This window comes from Cricetulus griseus, chromosome 5, assembly GCF_003668045.3.
Source record: "Cricetulus griseus strain 17A/GY chromosome 5, alternate assembly CriGri-PICRH-1.0, whole genome shotgun sequence".
In the NCBI taxonomy this organism is placed as follows: domain Eukaryota; kingdom Metazoa; phylum Chordata; class Mammalia; order Rodentia; family Cricetidae; genus Cricetulus; species Cricetulus griseus.
Genome location: NC_048598.1, coordinates 123,268,550 through 123,289,576, shown reverse-complemented (window position 1 = coordinate 123,289,576; position 21,027 = coordinate 123,268,550). Strand labels below are relative to the sequence as shown.

Here is a 21,027-nt window from a genome sequence, read left to right as displayed (position 1 = left end):
CAGAGAGAAGGAATGCAGGCATGCTTGGTATTCAGCTAGCTTTCTACTCATGCAGTCCAGGGCCCAACTGGTCCTGTACACTTCACATCAAATAAGGCTACCCAAACAATCTTCCAGCTGGTTGTGGCGAGCACACCCTTAACTCCAGCACTCAGGTGGCAGAGGAAGTGTATCTCTTTGAGTTCAAGGTCAGCTTGATTTACATAGTGAGTTCTATGACACCAAGGCTACAAAGTGAGATCCCATCTCAAAAAAAAAAAAAAATCCAGAATAAATAAAAAAAACAATCTTCCAGAGAATGCCTACAGGCCAACCTCATCTAGACAATCCTTCCTGCAACCCTCTTCCCAAGAAATCCCAGGTTGACAATGAAAACTAACTATCATGAGCAGCCATGTGTCTATTTCTGTTGTAAGAAAGGTTGATTTGTCAAGGAACAGCCTGGCCATGGTTCTCTGAATTCAACTTTTTAAATACCCTATTCTTGTCCCTACCCCCAAATTCAGGTGGTAACTAGTAAAGAAACTGGATTAAAGCTAGTGCCGTGTTTTGTTTAATCCTACTGTGGTTTTTTTCCTCCTTCTATCCAAACTGGTATCCAGCAAATCTGAACAGGGTTTCAGGTCATCAGGGCCAAGGCTCTGATGGTAAAGCAGGTACAGGAAGCATTTCTGCCATTTGTTAGGGCAACCGAGGTGGTATTTCCCAGAGCCACAGCAGTGGATGGGCTCTCTACGCACTTTGCTCAGCAGAGAAGCACAAATAAGCCTCAGCGTATCTCTGGACTGCATTGTGCTAAAATGTTCAATTCCAAAACCTGCTGCTTGAGTTGCTAACTTGAGTTTCATAAAAAAAAAAAATTGTTAAAATGAGTTTTGCTTGGCTTTAGGTCAGAATGCCCCACAAATTTTCAAATGTCCCCAAATATGGTCTGTCACTTTGTACTACCTATTGACGTGAAGCAGCATACTCTGTATTGATGACTACAGAATCAAAGTATCCATCAGCTCTGGACAATGCTGAAGATGCTCTATGTCTGCAGTATCAAAAACTCAGCCAAGGTGGAATTTGTTCCTTACATAAAAATAAATAATCAAGCTGGGGATGCGGCTCAGTGGTGGAGCAGTGCCCAGCAAGCCCAAGGTGATAAGTCAATCTCCAGTAGTTCAGTAAGTATATGAACAAGCATGTCTGCTGCATTAGAATGCGAATTTGCTAATGCAAATGCTAAAATTACATGGACACCAAATAATTGTTTTGAAGCAATTTTTTATCATTTATTATCAGTAACTGATTTGTATACCTATTTGATATGCCTACATACCCAGGGAAGGTAAAAAAGAGTTGCAAGTGGGAAAAGCTAAAGCTCCGAATTCTGGTTCTTGGGCTCCAAATGGCCTAATTTAGATGTAATTGTACAGTTTATGTAAATGATTTGGTGAATCATAACCTATTAGTCACTAATAGTGAGTATCAACAAATAAAATGCTAGTAAACAGTTTAAACAAATAAACATACTCAGGAAGAAGGACAGGCGAACTCTGTGATGGCAGGACTCTGGCTCTGCTGTATCTCAGTCTCTAGAACATTGCCTAGCAGCATGTTTTCAATAAATATTTGATGAGCAAATTGAAACATAAATATATTAGACTGTAGAATACAAGGGAAAAAACAAACCAACTCCACTTGTAGGCTCTATTACCCAGCAAATGGATTTATCTGGATTATGTTTCCTTGTCTCTATGACCTGATGCTAATTTTGGACGTTTTTCTCTTCCTTCCTTCCTTCTTTCCTTTCTCTTCTTTTCTTCCTCCCTCCCTCCCTTCCTCCCTTTTTCTTCTTCTCCTTTTTTTTTTTTTTTTTTTTTTTTTTTTTTTTTGGGAGACAGGATTTTTCTGTGTAGCCTTGGCTGGAACTCACTCTGTAGACCAGGCTGGCCTCAAACTCACAGAGATCCGCCTGCCTCTGCCTCCCAAGTGCTGGGATTAAAGGCATGTGCCACCACCACCACCTAGCTGGATGTTGCTATTAGCATTTTTACTACAATAAGGGCAAAGAAAAAAAGTTAAACTCCCACCTATACTTCATGATGCTTTAAAATGTCAGTTCCATGAAAATTTTACCAAGCTGCTAGAGTCTATTCACACTCTTCTTAATTATCTTTTTATGAACCTTGGAATTGTCGCATCTTGGGTAGCAAGCTTTCTTGTTGGACTATCTTTGGACTACCAGCCCCAAAATAATGACTGTAGACTTCCTAATTATGAAAGCTTGGCCTTAGCTTAGAATTTTTTCTGACTAGCTCTTACAACTTAAATCAACCTGTCTCTATTAATTTACACTCTGCCACAAGGCACGGCTACCTCTGTTCTGTACCCTATGTCCCATGTCTTTAGGGTCTAGGGCAAAATCTGCATGCCTCGATTCCTCCTCCTCTTCCTCCTCCCTGGAAACACTGTCTATGCTCCACTGCCTAGTTACTGGCCATTCAGCCTTTTATTAAACCCACCAGAAGGCTCCTTGGTAAAGACACATCTTCACAGTGTATAAATATCCCACAACAGTCTTGAGATACCTAACCAGAATCACTTTTAAGTTGAGTATATGCACATGCAGGTAATTCCCTTTTCCCCACCCCTCTTATATAAGAAATTCTTAAGTCAAGAAAGTATTTATTGGCTGGGAGTGTGACTCAGTGGTACAGCATTTGCTTAGTGTATTCAAGGCCTTGGGTTAAGCTCCCCCCAGCACTGTGAAGAAAAATAAAAAGTATTTTATCTTTTCATGATCTATCCAAACAATTTTGTAGTAATATCTTATCTAAGATACTCAGTACGTGAACCCATGCAAGTTAAGCCCCTTGTCATACTCTCTGGAACAAAGCTTGAAGGAGTAAGCTAGAGCTATAAACTGCAAAGGTAAGGTTTGGTAAAGAGCTGCTGAGAAAATCAGCCTACTTCATTTTTGATTCCACTGGTAGAGTTAGAGCTTACAAATATGAAGGGCAAAAGAAGGTCTTAAGAAACCTTACATTTCCAAAACGCCTGAACCAACAGGTTCAGTGTTTAAGTTTCAAATCACAGAGAAACACAATCAAGGATACTGACAAGACAGAGGGAGCTAGTGGCTGTTTCTTGGGGAACATGTAACCACTGAAGAGATGAGAGAAGCCAGATGGGGACAACAGCACTATCAGTAGAGCTCCAGGACTCCACAAGCAGCAATGTTTAATTGTACAAAGAGACAATTACACTGAGCTCTTCCTTCATATGTGTTTCACATGTGTTTGCAGCCAACTATGTGTGACCAACTGAAAACAGTTGTTTTTCCAGTTACAAGGAAGGCACAAACCAGATGCCTAAGCCTAACTGAGAGCAAATTAGTTACATCTAGGAAAAGCAAAAGAGGGCCAGTGACATGGCTCAGCAGGTAGAGGCAACTCCCAGGCCTGATGAGCAGTTTGATCCCTGGGATCCAATTTCTGTAAGTTGTCCTCTGACCTTTGTGCATATGTACACACACACACACAAAATAAAGTTACATATAGAAAAAAAAGAAGAGATATTGTCTACACATACATGTTGGCTGACAAATACACCTTCCAGCTGTTTCTAGCCTACTGACTGTAGAGGTGGCTGATAGTGAAAATGCATGGGTTTCCCCTTCCAGTCAAGCAAAGTTTGTCGAAAAGGGAACCCTTTAGATGACTCTTGACTCTAGCAGTCTTCATAGAAAACCACTGTGTCAGTCATTCACAAGGATGCAAAGGACAATGTCTCCAGCCTGCCTTTTTTTAACAGCGAGTGCTCAGAAAGGGAAGAAACCTTAAGTGAGGAAGAATAATCACTGAATAGCTAGCGACTAAGTACTCTCATAGTAACACTAAGAAAGCAGACATTATCACTTTGGTTGATGCCATCATTTTTATTTTACATAGAAAGAAAGTTTGGAAGAGATGGAGTGTTTTCATAGTGTCCCCGATTATAAGATGAATGGATATGGAAATTAAAAATAGGACTATCACTACATCTGCATTTTACTTTTCTCCATAAATAATAGGGCCAGGGCTAGAGATATATAGCTTAGTGGTAAGCTTTAGAGCATGCAAGAGGCTCTAGGTTCAAACACAATAACACACACACACACACACACACACACACACACACACACACACAGAGGCAGAGAAAGAGAAGAAAAGAAATAAATATGGTATTAAAGCAGGTATTAAAGGGAAAGCTGCTCTATCTGTGAAAACCTTAAAGCCTACACAAGCTAGAAGAAAGAGAAACACAAATACTTAAAGAATAACCTATCTCACCCACTACTTTGCCAAATCTATTACTTCCATACCTAACTCTAGAAAGAAAATGCTTTGTATCTACACTGATCATAATATTCCTAGCAACAGTAGTGCCGCAGAGGCAGGAAGATCTCTGAATTCAAGGCCAGCATGTTCTACATAGCGCGTTCTAGGTTAGCCGGAGCTACATAGCAGGACCCTGTCTTAAAAAAAGATTTATTTATGTGTGTGCTTATATGTGTGGGTATACACACGGTACAGTATATGTGTGGTGGCCAGAGAACAACTTGCAGACTTGTACGGGATGGTTCTCTCTTTCTATCACATGGGTCCTGAGAACCAAATTCAAGTAACAGGCTTGGCAGCAAAGGCCTTTGGCATCTTGGCTGCCCATGTTTTCTATTTCTATATACTGTTTTCAGAAAGCTTCTTGGACTATTAAATAATTAAAATATGGCAAGAGGGGCTGGAGAAATGGCTCAGAGGTTGGGAGCACTGGTTGCTCCTACAGAGGTCCTGAGTTCAGTTCCCAGCAACGACATGGTGGCTCACAACCATCTGTAATGAGATCTGGTGCCCTCATCTGGAGCACAGGCATACATGCAGACAGAACACTGTATACATGATAAATAAATAAATCTTAAAAAAAATAGCAAGGGTGGGGCCATTTTACAGGAGAAATTGCCTTAGACAATTCCTGCTTTTGAGACTTGTCTTGGTGGTGAACACCTTTAATCCCAGCACTCAGGAGGCAGAGGCTGGTAGATCTGAGAGTTCAAGGCCTACACAGTGAGTGCCAGGAGAGGTTCCAAAGCTACATAGAGAAACCCTGTCTCAAAACAGACAAACAAACAAAACAAACAAACAAAAAACAAAACCCAGTTCTATCAACTAAAAAAGGTGATCTAATCCTGCTAGGAAGACATTTTACAGGGTATGGGTCTTACAAATAAGAAATGCTCTCCTCAGCCCAATCTGAAGTCTTACATGAATCACTGGCCAAATCATTAAGTTGGAATGATTTGCATTAAAAATTTTCTTTAAAATTTGTATAATATTAAAAAAAAGAGGGCTGGAGAGATGATTCAGAGGTTGGGAGCATCAGCTGTCCTTCCAGAAGTCCTGAGTTTGGTTCCCAGCAACCACATGGTGGCTCACAACCATCCATTATGAGATTTGGTGCCCTCTTCTGGTGTGCAGATATACATGGAAGCAGAATGTTGTATACTAAATAAATAAAATCTTTAAAAAAAAAAAAAAGAGACCACATCCCAAATACACAAAAAGAAAAGGGCGGGGGGAGCAGACCAACTAATCAATAGTCTTTCTGAACAGGAAGGTGAGGAAGGAAAAATAATGCCCTTGACTTTGGCTCACACTCAGGACTCTCAGCATTTGGCATTCACTGTGAAGCACACAGCAGGCATTCAGTTAATGTTGATTACTTGTCATTTAGAGTCATGAATTAATTGTGACATTAAGATACATAATAATCAGCCAGCTTCCCTTATTAGCTCACCTTAGTGTTTTATATTCAAGAAGTATGACTAGAGAGGGAAACCATTCTTGTCTTCAGTCCAGAATCAGATAATTTAAAAAGGCAGTAGGATGGATTAAATCATTTCTCATTGACGAAGTCAAAACAAAAACTCAAGGGCCACATGTAGGTCTCACATGGGCAGCTGGCCTGGCTGAAACTTGCAGGCTTTTTTTTTTTTTTTAAACTATGAATTAATTGCTAGCCTTTAAAAATTAGTGGGCCAGAAGGATGGCTCAGCAAGTAAAGGGATTTACTCGTAAATCTTCCAACCTGAGTTCAACCCTGAGGAACCTTATGGTGGGAGAGAATAAACTCCCAAAAGTTGTTCTCTGATCTCCACATGCCCCCAGGCACATGGGTATGTGTGCTTGAGTGCAGATGTGTACATGTATGCTTGTGTACAACATAGTAAATATAATTTTTAAATTTTAATTTAAAAATTTAAATCATATTATGTTTTAAAAATATAATCATATAAAAAGATGTCAAGCATTTCCTTTTTTTCTTCTTCAAGACAAGAGTTTCTCTGTATAGCCCTGGCTGTCCTGGAACTGGCTCTGTAGACCAGACCAGGCTGGCCTTGAACTCAGAGATCTGCCTGCCTCTGCCTCCCCCGTGGGAGTAAAGTCGTGAGCCACCACCACCTGGCAATGTCTGAAGAAGGCTGAGAACATGCACAGGGAGCAGTTACATCATCACACACTTCTCTAGAGCCCACCTGCCAGGAACTGCACACCCCATTTAAGTTGGGTGTTGTCAACTGACAGGAATCTGAAAGGTTTCACTCTGGGGGCATAAACTGAAGGTAGAACTAAAGACAAACTTGGAAATCTAGGAGAATCATTGCTGCATGGTTCTTATAGTCAGATTAAATTTAAATTCTCTGTCTCTGTCTCTGTCTCTGTCTCTCTTTCTCTCTCTCTCTCTCTCTCTCTCTCTCTCTCACACACACACACACACACACACACACACACACACACACACATGGGTGTGGGCTTATTCTTGTCACAGTACTTTGGGTAGAGGTCAGAAGACAGTCTTTGTTTCCAGGCATCTTGTGGAGTCCAGGGATTGAACTCAGGCTTGTACACTAGCATCTCTATCAGTTGAACCATCTTGCTCGCCTTTACAGTCATATTTTAACTGTCCCTCCGATAGCTTTTGTATAGAATTGAGATACATAGCAAGTCCCAGGTTAACCAGTGCTACAATAGTGAGAGCCTGTCTCAAAATAAATAAACTGGGTGTGGTGGTGCATGCCTTTAATCCCAGGACTTGGGAGACAGAGGCGGGTAGATCCGAGTTTGAGGACAGCCTGATCTACAGAGCCAGTTCCAAGACAGCCAGGGTTATACAGAGAAACCCTTTCTACACAAAAAAACCAAAATAATAACAAGGAAAACTCAACCTCCCTGCCAAAGTTCAAGAACTACAAAAAATTAAGCAAATGAATGGATAAATTATAAGCTCTTATCAAAGCAGAGAAGGCTTTAAGTAATTATTTGATTTAAAAGTTATACACATGTATGACTTCAATAAAAATAATTTAATTACAATAAAAGCACAAGTAGAGAAAAAAGAAGAAGGATGCCCAGAAAGTCCACACATAGACGAGAAAATGTGGGTGGGTTCTGTCGGGTAGTGGAAGCAAGGCTAGATTCCCAAATGAGTCAAGGCTTCCTAAAAATAGCTGCAAAAGGGACTTTCATTCCATGTAGAACAAGATGCTGATTAAAGGAACTGGCTTTCTGTGACTGATGATGTAATAATGCTGGAGAGACATACAGAGAAAGCAAAGCCCACAACTACCAGCTACTGAAACCAACAAGAGGGAAACCATATGGCCCTGCCCTTGCAAACAGAGACCCTGACACTGAGGCCAGCACTAGCCAGTGTAGAAATGATGGGCTTCTGGCCAACTCAAGTGTAATGTAAGTGGATGTGAGGTTTGTGGCCTTCAACAGCTTATATGAAACCTGCTCTACTTTCTGGTTTATTATTATTTATTTTAAAGATTGGGGTCTCACTATTTATTTCTGGTTGATCTGGAATTCATAGAGATCTACCTGTCTCTGTTTCCTAGTACTGGAATCAAAGGTGTGTGCCTGGCCCTGGGTGTGCTTTCTGAATCACCAGGTAGCACAGTTTAAAAATCAACATGGCAAAGACTTTTTTCCCTTTGGACCATTCTCACTGTATCTTCAGAATCCACCAACTGGAATAACTAACACACAGACACAGGACAGACTCAGAGAGAAATCAGTGCAGCAAGCACCAGCCTCCCTTCCTTGAGGAACTGAAAAATAAACCATCTCTGAAGAACCCCTTCAGAACTGAGGGAATTGAGAGCTACCTTGCAAGAAGAGGAAGGAACATCAGGAGTGCATGCACAGAGAAAAGCAGGGACATAGGAGGAAGACCATCTTCAAGCCAAAGAGAGAAACACAATTTACTGGTGATACCTTGATCTTCCAACTTTCAGAAATATGAGGGAATAAATTAATGGTTTTTTTGTTTGTTTTTTTTGAGATATGGTCTTTTTATATGGCTCTCTTGGAACTTGCTATGTAGACCAGGCTGGCCTTGAACTCTGCCTCCTAAATGCAAGGATTAAAGGTGTGTACCACTATGCCTGGCTTTAAAATTTATCTTTTAATCTGTCAGGTTTGTGCTATTCTGGTATTGAACCCCTGGTAGACTAAGAAGCTCATTCCCCGAGGCGAGCACACAAAGGACTTGAGGGATACCCTAAAGAAAAAACAAAACAACCCAAACAAACAAACAAACAAACAAACCCCCAGTCAGTCAATAATTCCCATTTTTCTTTATACAAGTGTGAAAAGACGACAGAGAATAGTTCCTGAAAAGGAGGAGGGGGGAGTAACTTACTTTCTATTTTAAAAGTTACATTGGTTTAATAATTAAAAACATTGCAAGTCCAGGTAAAAGCTACAATTAAGCCCAAAGGTTATTTCTCAGCTAATCAATCTATGATCTGTGGGGGTGGGAAACTCCAGAATGAACTCCAGGACCACAGCTCTCTCTGCTCTGGCACACTGCTGGACATCTGGCTGTGCCTGAGAGTGACACTGCTTCTCTACACTTCCAAATTCCAGAAGGAAAATGCTTTTTAACTTATTTAGTAATTAGACCATAAATATTAGATAAACCCTACCCCTACCCCCATTTAAAAGTTTGGTAGTGATTTTATTCATTCAGCAACAGACAGAGCCAAAAAAACGTTCTCAACTCTGACCACCAGACATATTTTGTGCCATTTACTTGGCAGAGTCCTCTGTTATTTTTCTGATGATCATTTCCAGTTTGATGCCGTCCATGATCACCTATAGCAGATGGTTGAGCTGAGCATACACAAAATAAAAACAAGACATTTTTCTGGCAGCAGGTAATATTAAATAGGTGAGAATGCCATTATTGAAAAAATGAGGTTTGAGAGGCTGGAGAGATCGTTCAACAGTTAGAAGAACACTTGTTGCTCAGAGGACTAAGGTTAGATTCCCAGCACCTACATGGGGACTCACAAACATGTGTAACTCCAGTTCCAGGGAATCTGACCTCTAAGTACACCAAGTCCGCATATGGTGTACAGACCAGACTAATATGGAGGCAAAATACATACAATTAAAAATGAGTAAATCTTTAAAAAAAAAAAAATGACATTGAGAGGCTGGAGAGATGGCTGAGGGGTTAGGAGCACTGACTGCTCTTTCCAGAGGACCCTGGTTCAATTCCCAGCACCAAATGGCAGCTCACAATTGTCTGTACAGACACACATGGCGAAACACCAATGCACATAAAACTGGGCTGGAGAGATGGCTCAGCAGTTAAGAGCACTGCCTACTCTTCCAAAGGTCCTGAGATCCATTCGTAGCAACCATATGGTGGCTCACAACCATCTATAATAAGATCTGATGCCCTCTTCTGGCCTGCAGGCAAACATGCAGACAGAACTGCAACAATAACATTAGGAAAATGGTCACTGGATTTCCAAAAAAACATCCTAATAGGAATAAGGAGGTACAGACAATGACACAGGTGGGAAGGGCCCATTTAAAAGGGAGAATACTGAATAGATAAAAGTGGTGCTCTTAGTGGCAGCAGCTGAGGACATATCTTGGCAGAGCTCCAAGGACAGGCCAGTAAAATGCCTAAATACTAACAAGAACACTATACACATAATAAATAAAATCTTTAAAAAATGTTAAAAACTCAAGATGACTTAGATTCAATTTATGAAAAACTATAGGCTTTTGTCAGAATATATCTAGAGCAAATATAGGAATGGTTGCTTGATGCCTGGGGTTACCAAACCTCAAGAAACAGTCCTGCCCATCATCAGAGAAGCCCTCCTTTAGTTAACATCACCAAGGAACCAATCACATATAAAACAACAAGCAGGATATGTGATGGATGAGGGAAAGCATTTAACAGCAATAAAATAACAACAACAATAAAAAACTGAAAGACTCCCGGGCTGGAGAAATGCTTCAGAAGACAAGAGCTCCCTATTCTTGTAGACGACTAGAGTTCATTTCCCAGAATCCATGTTCCCAACTCCAAGGGATCAAGGCCTCTCAACTCCAAGGATACTGACACTCATGTGCACATACCTACAGACAGACAGGCACACACACAATTTAAAATAATAAAAATGTTTAAGTGTTCTGGGAATATCCTTCAAGACAGGATATAAAGGAAATTCCTAGGGTCAAAGGAAAGATTTTTAGGAGTAGGGTGTGGAGGCACACACTTAGAATCTCTGCAATCTGGAGATTCAGGCAGGAGGATTCAGAACTCCAGGCTAGCCTGGAGTACATAGTGAATCCCGATTTCCAGGAACTTCCTCCAATCTCACTCATAAAGAGTGAATGAACGTAGAAAAGATTCTGGGATTAGAGACACGGTATAGTGGATAAAGACCCTGCCGCCAAGCCAGACAACCTGAGTTCAATCCCTGGCCCCACATGGTAGAAGAGAAAACTGACTCTGGCAAATTAATTGTCCTCTAACGTCTACATGTGAGCCATGGCTAATGTGCATTTGTGCATGTGTACGTACACACACTCAATAAGTAAATGTAAAATAAATGTTTAAAAAAGAAAGGAGGTTCTTAGGAAAAAATATCTAAGTATCACTTGTGCTAGTTATGACCATGTATAAATGACTTGGTTTCTTCTAATCTTGATTTTTACAATTCCCTTGGACATTTTTTGATAAGCTGCTTATCTTAAAAGAAAGAAGTATTGAGGGTTGAAGAGAAGAGCACTTGTTGCTTTTGCAGAGGACCCAGGTTGGTTTCCCATCAGCCACATGGTGGCTCAAAATCAGCTGTAAGCCTAGTTCCAAGGGACCTCACACTTGAAAGTACCAGACACACATATATACATACATTCATAAACATGCAAAACATTCATACACATAAAATGAAATAAAAATCTAAAAAAAAGTTTTTTAAAGAAGTATACCCGTCTCTTGTAATAGTGTTCTCTCAGGGAACTGCATTCCACAGTGGGACAAGAAAGCCACCAGAGTTGTATTATCCACAGTGAGACATACTAACCTGCTTCTGGATCTGCAGGAATCTTCCACATATACAGGTTGAAGTCATCAGAGCCTGAAAGGATATACTGTTGGAACAAAAGAGATATTGTATATATTATTTTATAATTGGAGATGATTATTCAATTACATATGTAATACAACATTTAGCCTTGTGATATACCTATATCAGTCTGTAAAGAAATTTTATTTAAAACAGGGCCAGTGAGATGTCTCAGTGGGCAAAAGCAATTGCCGTGCAAGCCCAATGACCTGAGTTTGATCCCACAGTGGAGGGCAAGAACAGATCATGTGCATCATGTTTCTCCCTCTCCCTCTCTCCCTCTCTCTCTCTCTCTCTCTCTCTCTCTCTCTCTCTCTCTCTCACACACACACACACACACACACACAATTTTAAAAAACAGTATAAACTGTCATATATTTTAGGTGTCACAAAGCAAATGGCCTTGCACAAATATTCACAGACCACAAAGTAGGAAATAAAAACAGATCTTCATAGAGATCATTAATGTGAGGTCAAGCATCCTAAATTTCTCTGCATCCTCCTGACATCCTGGAGGAGCAAGCTGCCGCCAACCCAAACATGACTCAGTGCCAAGGACATAGCATTGTTTTATGTAGCAGCTTCAAATTGCCTGGTCTGAAAGGGGTCAATATTGCTTGATCTAATTAATTAGACACACAAACACACTGTGTGCATCTTTGGCCTTCATGACGTTCTCTGAAGCTAGCCTAGTGCTCACACTGATCCTGTCTCCAACTCTTCTGGGAATTGCCGAGCCTGTATTCTCTTAATGGAACCTAGCAACTTGTATACCTACATGCTTTACGTTGTCTACCTGATGCAAGCCCCTTGGGAATTCAGGTGTCACTTTGCATGTCTTTGTAAGCAAGAGAGTAGCTGGCATATCAGCCCCTCTGGGGTAGCATGCAGTGGTACATCATTTGTTAATCTTGTGAAATTCCTGGGCTCCTGGATTCCAACTTTCGAACTGCAAGGAAACTTTTCAATTGGAGTGTAATATATTACCTTTGAGTCTTGAGCAAATTTACATAGTGATTTGTCAACCACTTAGGTGGTAGATTAGGGACATTAGGGTCTCATCTGGGTTCCACCATTCATTCTTGGAGAACAACCAACTTGGTTCTCTCATTTAGCAGGTGAAGATACTAAATCAGCGCTTTCTCCTCGATGCCCCAACCTTGAGGAGAGCATAGCTTCACTGTAACTGCCCTACCTTCACTTCTCATTCATGCTTCTCAAAGTTTTTGAAGGCTAGGAAATGGATTTTTTAAAACCATAATAAGAGTGGAGACAAGATCAGTGTGAGCATTAAGCTAGCTTCAGAGTCACGAGGGCCAAAGATATAGCCATGGCTCTCCTGTAGCCTGTGGGATCAACGGGTGCAGCCCCCTATTTATCCCTCGGGTTACCTCCTGCCAGGCTCCACATCTCTATGCCAAAGGCTTTCTCCAAAGCCTTTCGGCAGATCGGCAGATCACACCAAGAAATGAGAACTGCACAGGAGCAGCCATTAACCAAAGACTGATATGAGCAGTTTAGGAGCAGCCTGGCTTCCTGTCCTGACAAAAGAACCTGACATGGAAGTTTGTGCTTTACATCCTCGCCCTCTAGGCAAGGCGGCTCTTTTAGACTTCCTCTACCCTCCCAACAGCTCTGCTGTTGCTTACTGCATTTCCAAAGAATTAGTTACACCTGAAAACTGCACCCACTATAAGACACAGGTGGAGGGAGCCAGAACACAAAAGAACCATCTACTAATTACATGCATGCATGCATGCCTGTATGTATGCATGTATGTATGTACAGAATAAAACTCTCTTGTCAATATCTCGCTGTTCCATGTTCTGCTTAAAAGAGGCTGTAAACCTGCCATAGAGTTCCTGCTTCCTTCCTTCCCCAAACTAAATCACAACAACAACAACAACAACAACAACAAACAACAACAAAACGCATACTAAAAAAAGTACAGCAAGGCTATGCTTATCAGAGGTCTTACTTTACTGAAGGATCAGTACTTTGCTACTTGCTTAGTATTCCCTGGGGCAGAGCCCTGGGAATGTTAAAGGGTCGGCCTAGACAGAACGCTGACTCAGAAGACAGCCTTAGAAGGAAGAAAATGCTCCCACAGAGTTAAGCATGTTGGTTGTAATATGCTAGCTACTCAAACACACAGAAAATGCTTAGAATGCTTTAAATGCTTTTGGGGATAAGACAAGTTCTGAAGCTCGTCCCTTAAAACGACTCTTCTATCTACCAGGAGAGAACTGCTTGGGATAATTTCCAGGGAGGGGGTCTCGACCCACTGTTATCTAGTCAGACTGTGTAAGTGTGTAAGTGCTCACCAACACTGGAATTACAAGATGCCCTGAGGACTTCATTTACAGCATTTAGTGGTTGTCTGTGGAACTCCTGCCAACATTAACAGTTGGCTGCCTGGGATACTGTTAACTGGGAGAGTCTGAAATAAAAATGAGTTCATTCTTTTATTCTTTAAACAAATATTTATTGAGTGTCTACTATGTACTGAGCACTGATCCAGGGAAGGAAATAAAGAACTGGCAAAAAGGGACTCTGTCCCTGCCCTCATGGACCTATCATCTTATATAAAGTGGAAAAAGGGTACAACACTAGGAACAAGAAAGATACACACACATGGTATGCGCCCAGGCGGATCTCTGTGAGTTCAAGGCCAGCCCGGTCTACTGAGTTCCAGGACAGCCAGGGCTACACAGAGAAACCCCATCTCAAAAAACCAAACCAAAAAACCAAAACCAACCCCCCCCAAAAAAAAACACACCCCCCCAAAAACAGAAAAAGGAAGGAAGGAAGGAAGGAAGGAAGGAAGGAAGGAAGGAAGGAAGGAAGGAAGGAAGGAATACATGATGCTCCCAGGGTGGGTAAATGTTAAAAGAAAAGCAAATCATCTCAGGGTAGAGAATTAGGGAGTGGTGGGGCAGCTTGTTTCTCTCTCTCTCTCTCTCTCTCTCTCTCTCTCTCTCTCTCTCTCTCTCTCTCTCTCTCTGTGTGTGTGTGTGTGTGTGTGTGTGTGTGTGTGTGTGTGTGTGTGTGTGTTGTTCACAGAAGGCCTCTCTGATAAAAAGGCATTTTGAGCAAAGCCCTGAAGGAAATGAGGGAGCAAATTATGTGGCTATTTGGGAGAAGACTATTCCAGAAAAGGGCAGAGAATTCTGAGCTATTCCAAAATATAAATTAGTAAACTGTGTGTAATGTCTCAAACCTGTAATCCAAGTGTTCAGAAGGCTTTGAAGCAAAGAGCTGAGTGAGGAAGGTCCTAGCCTAAACGACATTTCCAAGTCAGCCTGGTCTACACAGAAAGAACCCGTCACAAAACAAAACGCAGAACAAATTAATTAGCCAGTGAACCTAGGCCCCACATACTCTGAGTGGTACTTTACCACTCAACTCTTTCTCAAGTCTTTTAAAAACCACTGTCTTGAGACTGGGTCTTACTAGCTAGCCCCAGCTGGCCTTGAACTTGTGACCACAGGCCTTTGTCATCAGGCCCTGCTGTTTTTCAAAGCTGTGGGCCTGGTGTAGAGAGGGATTTATTTCACCACTGGAAGAATCTCCTTTCCTAAAGTTGCCTCCTAGGGCTGGGCTAGTTGAAGCCTCAGACTGAGTGAGGACTGCCTAATGGTTAGTGCTCAAGGCACTAACTAAGTCCTGGTGGGCTCTCTCAAAAGCATTCTGCTGTGGGGTACAATGGAAACTGAACAAAAACAGAAGAGCTCTCATGCCAGTCAATACCAAGAGAAATCTACAGTATATCATCTTATTAACATAAATGATAATAATCATTTGGACTAAATCAAAACAGAGGTGTAATTTCTCTCTTTCTCTTGGTATCTCTTTTTCCATATTGCTGGATTAAAGACTGGGCCATCATGATCCAGTTTCCCACATGGGTTGTGAGAATACTGGGGCTGGGGTGTGGAGTGCTGGATTGGATCCTCATACTTACATATAAGCACTTTACCAACCTAGCTAGCTCCCCAGCTCTAACAGTCTCTATCTTGACACCTAATTTTAATTGGGTTTTTAAAAATTGTTTTGTTTAGTTAATTTTTAAGAGTCTTATACAGCCCAGGCTGTCCTCCAACTTAAAAATAGCCTTGCACTCCTGGTCTTCTGACTTTACTCAGCCTCTCCATTTTCCCTTGACCATCCTCTACCTCCTCCTCCTCATCTCCTCCTCTCTTAACCTGATGTTCCTCCCCTCCCTCCTTCCCCACCTCTGTTTGAGATAGTCTCACTATTGGCCTAGACTGATTTAGAACTATCAGATCTCCAGCCTCAGTCCTCTTGTAAAACTTCACAGTAATGTGTGAGATTTTCCCACGGTGATATTTATTTATTTAAGTGTATGTGTGCTGTGTATGTGAGTGGCCACCTGTATCATGGAAGGCATGTGGAACTCAGAGGACAACTTTTGGGAGCTGGTTCTGTCCTTCTACCATATGGATCAAAGGGATGAAACACAGGCTGGCAGGCTTGGTGAGCCATGTCACCAGACCCACCAGTGAGCTGCCTGGTGTTGATGCTGGTAACTGAACTCAGTTCTTCAGGAAGAACAAACTGTGCTTTTAACCACCGAGCCATTTCTCCAGCGCCTACTTTTTCATCTCTCTTTTAAAAAAATTTAAAAATGTATTTATGTGTACGAATGTTTTACCTGTATGTATATAAGTGTACCATGTGCATGTATCAGATCTCCTGAAACTGGAGTTGCAGGTGGTTGTGAGCCACCATGTGGGTGCTGAAACTCGAACCTGGGTCCTCTGCAAGAGCAACAAGTGCTCTTAACCACTGAGTCATTTGTGATGGTTTGAACGAAAACTGTCCCCATAGGCTCATATACTTGAATCCTTGGTCTCCAGTTTATAGAACTGTTTGGAAAAGATTAAGAGGTGTGGCCTTTTGGAGAAATGTGTGTCACTATGGATTTGCTTGTTCTCTCCTCTCCCCCTCTCCGTCCCATCACTATTTGTGAATCAAGATGTGAGCACTCATCTGTTCCTTCATAACACCATTATGAGCCCTAACCCCATGAAACTGTAAACCAAATTAATTTCTTTTATAGGTTACCTTGGCCATGTGATTTAGCAAAGCGATAGAAAAGTAACTAACACACCATCTTCCCCTTCTTCATCTCTTAAATAACAACTTCCTCTAGAAATTTCTCTTTCCAAGACATAAATGCACACGCACACACATACACACACTTTAATGACTTGAAATCTCAAATCAAATAAAGATCTAAATTAGGCCTACCACAGAAAAATTGATTTCAAAGTACTATCTGGATTACAGGTAAATTTCTAGCAGCTACAATGTAGTGATACATTCTTTATTATTTATTAAAGCTTGCTTGAGGATTCAGAAAGCAAAGTCAGCCACAAGCCATAGAAGCCAGGCATGCACCTTTAATCCCAGCAGCCAGAAGCTAGGAGGTGGTGTTACACACTTTTAATCCTAGGATTCGGGATTAAGAGGTAGATGTATCTCTCTGAGTTCAAGGCCACCCAGGGATACACGAGCTTGAATCCGTCTAAAAGAGTAACAGATCACGCGCCTTTAATCCCAGCACTAGACGGGTATATAAGACAGGAGCAAGATGAGTAGGAGGCATTCATTCTCCAGCCACACTGAAGATCGAGTCATGCATTCTCCACCCATGCTGAGAAAGGCAACAGTCTGAGGCTTCGTGAGAGCTCATGGAGACAGGATCAGCCCTTTCAGTGTAAGGTAGAGTAAGAAACTAGTAGCCCACTACTTTGCTTTTCTGAAATTCAGCTTGAAGCTTGAACCACAATATCAGTCTCTGGATCATTTATTTTATATGATTTTATAAATATGGTAATCAACAAAAAAATAATCTGAGTTAAAAGGAAAAAAAATCAAGAGAGACAAGCCAACCGCTGGACATAGTACAATTAATACTCAGAAGAGGTCTCAACAGGCCCTTTGGTAAGAGAAAAAAAAAATCTCTTGCTGTTCTCTTGACAGCTATGTGGAGGGCTGGATGGATGGAAAGATAAGCACACACAAAAATATGCATGCATGTGTGTGTGTATGCGTGCGCGCTTATGCATGCAAGCGTGTGTGTGGTTTGCATGTCTGCACAGCTTTCAATGTTCCCTTACATCTACTGAAGAAAATACACCCATCAGTCACTACTCATTGTGTGTTGATCAACTTAGTTCTCTCCAAAGGCTTCTTCCACAGTAATTGATTGATTATTCTCCAGTAAATGGCATGTCTGTCTAATTAACTATTGACTAGGCTAGGAAAACCAGATGGCTCTCTGGCCAGGATCAGTAATAGAAGAGAAATAGATACTTTATTTAATTAAACAGAGCTCTTTAGCTCCCCTGACCTTTGTTAGAAGGGGAAAAAAATAAGGCTGCACAACTTTGTGACAGATTCTTTATAGAGATCATTTCCAGAGAAAGGTTTGCTACCTGTATAAATACACATCTGATTATACCATTTATTTATACTAGTACCTGCCACAAATATTATCTAAAGCATTACAGCAAATTTTCTCTGGAAAAGGGCAAGCAACAGATTTAACTGGTAATAAGACAAATAGAATTGCATTGGCTCTTAATGAAAGCATACATATATGCACACCCAGAGGATGAGAACATATGCATATACACACCTGAAGGAGGGGCACATATGCATACTTACACACTGAGGAGGAGCATACATACATATTCATACATATAAGAATATTAGCTTTTCATGTGGAGTTAGATTATTCTCATTGTTTTAGATCACTTGGCATTTCAGCTCTATTAAACTCCTAAAATTCTTTGGTTTATTAATAACTAAATTTTATGAGGTCTGAGTAGGGAAAATAGATTAATAAAAAATGTTTCATAACAGCAGCTGGTAATATTCAAATGAATTAATAAGAAAAAAAAAAAAACCTTCTACAAAAAGCTCTGTCCAAGTCAGCAGACTTACTTGAGGATAAGAATTTCTGTAAATTCATTTTGGAAACCTAGGTTTGGGCTGAAGCGGCACTAGCCAAATGGCATCAGTACCCAGTCTTCCCTCCAATGGCCATAGTTTTGATAGCCAGGGACTAGACTGTCTCACTGGAGTCCAACTGTATACATTACTTAAGTAAAGGTTCTAAGTATTCTCAAGAAGATGATTTTCCCTTTCCTCCAAACCTTGAGGAAGCAGGAGAAAGAGGCAAAGCTATTGACTGAGTTAAATGTTGAAGGAGGCTGGCAGGCAGAGCAGGTACTATGACCCATCCTGCTTCATTAATGTCTGTGGAGGCTTCCAAGTGGGTCCACATTCCTATCTAGGGTTGTGCTTAAAGGAGAACTGTCATGCTGTGTTACAGAGAACACAGCAATTCCACTTGTCCCTAACCTAAGAACAAATCCACATTACCTTGTGTTAGTTTTCAGCCCAACAGTTATTATTAGACCACCTCTAGTGGGCTTTCCCTGATTTCTAAGTTCTTAAACTGAGTCAGTAAATGGACTACAGGATGAACTTCACCCAAGGAAAAATTCCTTTGTTCAAGATTGACAACAGCTGAGCATTCAGGACTCAGGAGTCCTGTAAACCCTTAACATTAGCTCCAATATTATGTGGTTATATGCAATGGTTTTTTTGTTGTTGTTGTTTTGTTTTTTGAGACAGGGTTTCTGTGTAGCCTTGACTATCCTGGAACTCTGTAGACCAGGTTGGCCTCGAACTCAAGAGATCTTCCTTTCTTTACCAAGTGCTGGGATTAAAGGCATGCACCACCATCGTCTGGCTATATGCACTTTCTGATAGTGTTCACAGCTCTCAGATTTTCAAAATGGCCCAAGGTTTAAAAGAATTCAAAATAGCGGATTTAATAAACAAGTTCTCTTCAATCCACCCCCGACCCCCCCCACCCCTGGTATTGGGGATCAAATTTTAAAACCTTACACATGGAAGGCAAGCATGCCACCACTGAGCTATACCCCTTCCTAGTCCTCCTTCAACTTTTTATTTGGGGATGGTAGGATCCTCCTGCCTCAGCCTCTGCAGCCGCAACTACACAGGTCTGCACCTGGTTAAAACAAAATCCTCTAAAATATCCGATCACGGGCCATGGTGGTACATGCCTTTAATCAGAGGTAAATGGATCTCCATGAGTGGTCTATGTAGCCAGTTCCGTGTCTCCCAGGGCTACACAGTAGGACTGTGTCTCAAGAAAACAAAATACACAAACAAGTAAAATATCTACTCCCTGGTGGCTCAGCAGGTAAAAGCACTTGCTATGCTTGTGGCTCCCCAGACCCACATAAGAATCATCTCTAATGCTCAGCCTGCGCCTAGAAGGCAATCAGAAGCACAAAAAAGACCTCCGTCTCACACTTACTATCTCTAACAAAGTGGAAAGGTGAGGAACAGTACCCGAAGGCTGTCCTCCACATAAGTACTGAGGCGCACGTGCACACACATAAAAACAAAAACAACCTTTAAAAATTCACTCCCTAAATAATACATACAAGGAATTCATTGGCCATACGCTCTGTATGTAGCTGGACCTCATTGGCCCACGAAGGCCACTTCATGATTATGAGAAAAGGTCACAACCATAGCAAAGGAAGTGAATTTAGTCCTGGGTCAACCCCAACACTCCCAGACATTTCAAACCACTCTGGGAAAGCAGGGAAGTGGGACAATACCCTAAAGTCATAACACAAACCAAAGGATGGAACCCAAGAGTTAAATTTTCCTGTAGAAAAAGTCTATTTTTATTTCCTATGAAGAAGAATATATCACATGTGGGGTCAAATGAATGTCTAGAAACTAGAGCTACAGTTTACAGGGCAATTCTTCAATCTGGTTTTTACATATACATTCCTACTGTACACCCACCCCCACACACTGCATCAACAGAGAGAGGGCAAGCAGTGACATCATGTCTGAAGCCAGGCCACAAATTTGTGGTCATTTTGTTGGATTCAAGACAGGTTTTTGGGAAGAGGGGACCAAATGATTTCACTGCCATGATTTTGGGTGCCCTTGCCAACTGTCAACTCCACTAGAAAGATCCCAATGCTCTGTCACCCTGCTGCGCAGCCTTTTCAAGAACACTTGCCTCTATTTTTCTTTCCTTCCCCATTCCTCTTTCAGCAAGACACAGAGACAAGCAGGCCTAACCATTAATCGAGACTAAAAAGAGGAGATTTTTAAATAATCAGCATGTCCATTTCCAGGTATACAAGCTGTTAGCACGAAATCGCTGGCTTCTCAGAAGCCTGAGCATTCTGCTGGACCCAGGCTAGAACAGGAGCCATTTAAAGAATTATTAAAGAAAGGGAATAAAAGGCAAGTGCTGCCCTCCGAGTGTGCACCAGCAAAGCCAGCAGGTGGAATAGTAACATTCTTTTCAACCCTGTGAAGAGCTTTGCTTGCCAGGATATACAGGGAATTGTAAACCTTAGAACAACATGTAGCCAGTCCAGCTTCAGTAAGAAAACCAACAAAATGTAAGGATTTGTGAAAGAAGAGAGAACTATTGAGAACTAGGGAAGGAATGCTGTTCTGCTGCA

The 21,027-nt window shown here is 41.3% G+C and overlaps 1 protein-coding gene across 3 annotated transcripts in view; it reads right to left on the bottom strand.

Moving 5' to 3' along the window:
* The window catches only part of Dcaf5 (DDB1 and CUL4 associated factor 5), a 94,765-nt gene that overhangs the window by 13,559 nt on the left and 60,179 nt on the right, over nucleotides 1–21,027 (bottom strand). For all 3 annotated transcript variants that reach the window (XM_027418399.2, XM_027418398.2, XM_027418400.2), the window contains exon 7: nucleotides 11,423–11,489. In XM_027418399.2, the coding sequence (XP_027274200.1) occupies nucleotides 11,423–11,489 (67 nt within the window). The remainder of the gene's footprint in view (nucleotides 1–11,422; nucleotides 11,490–21,027) is intronic.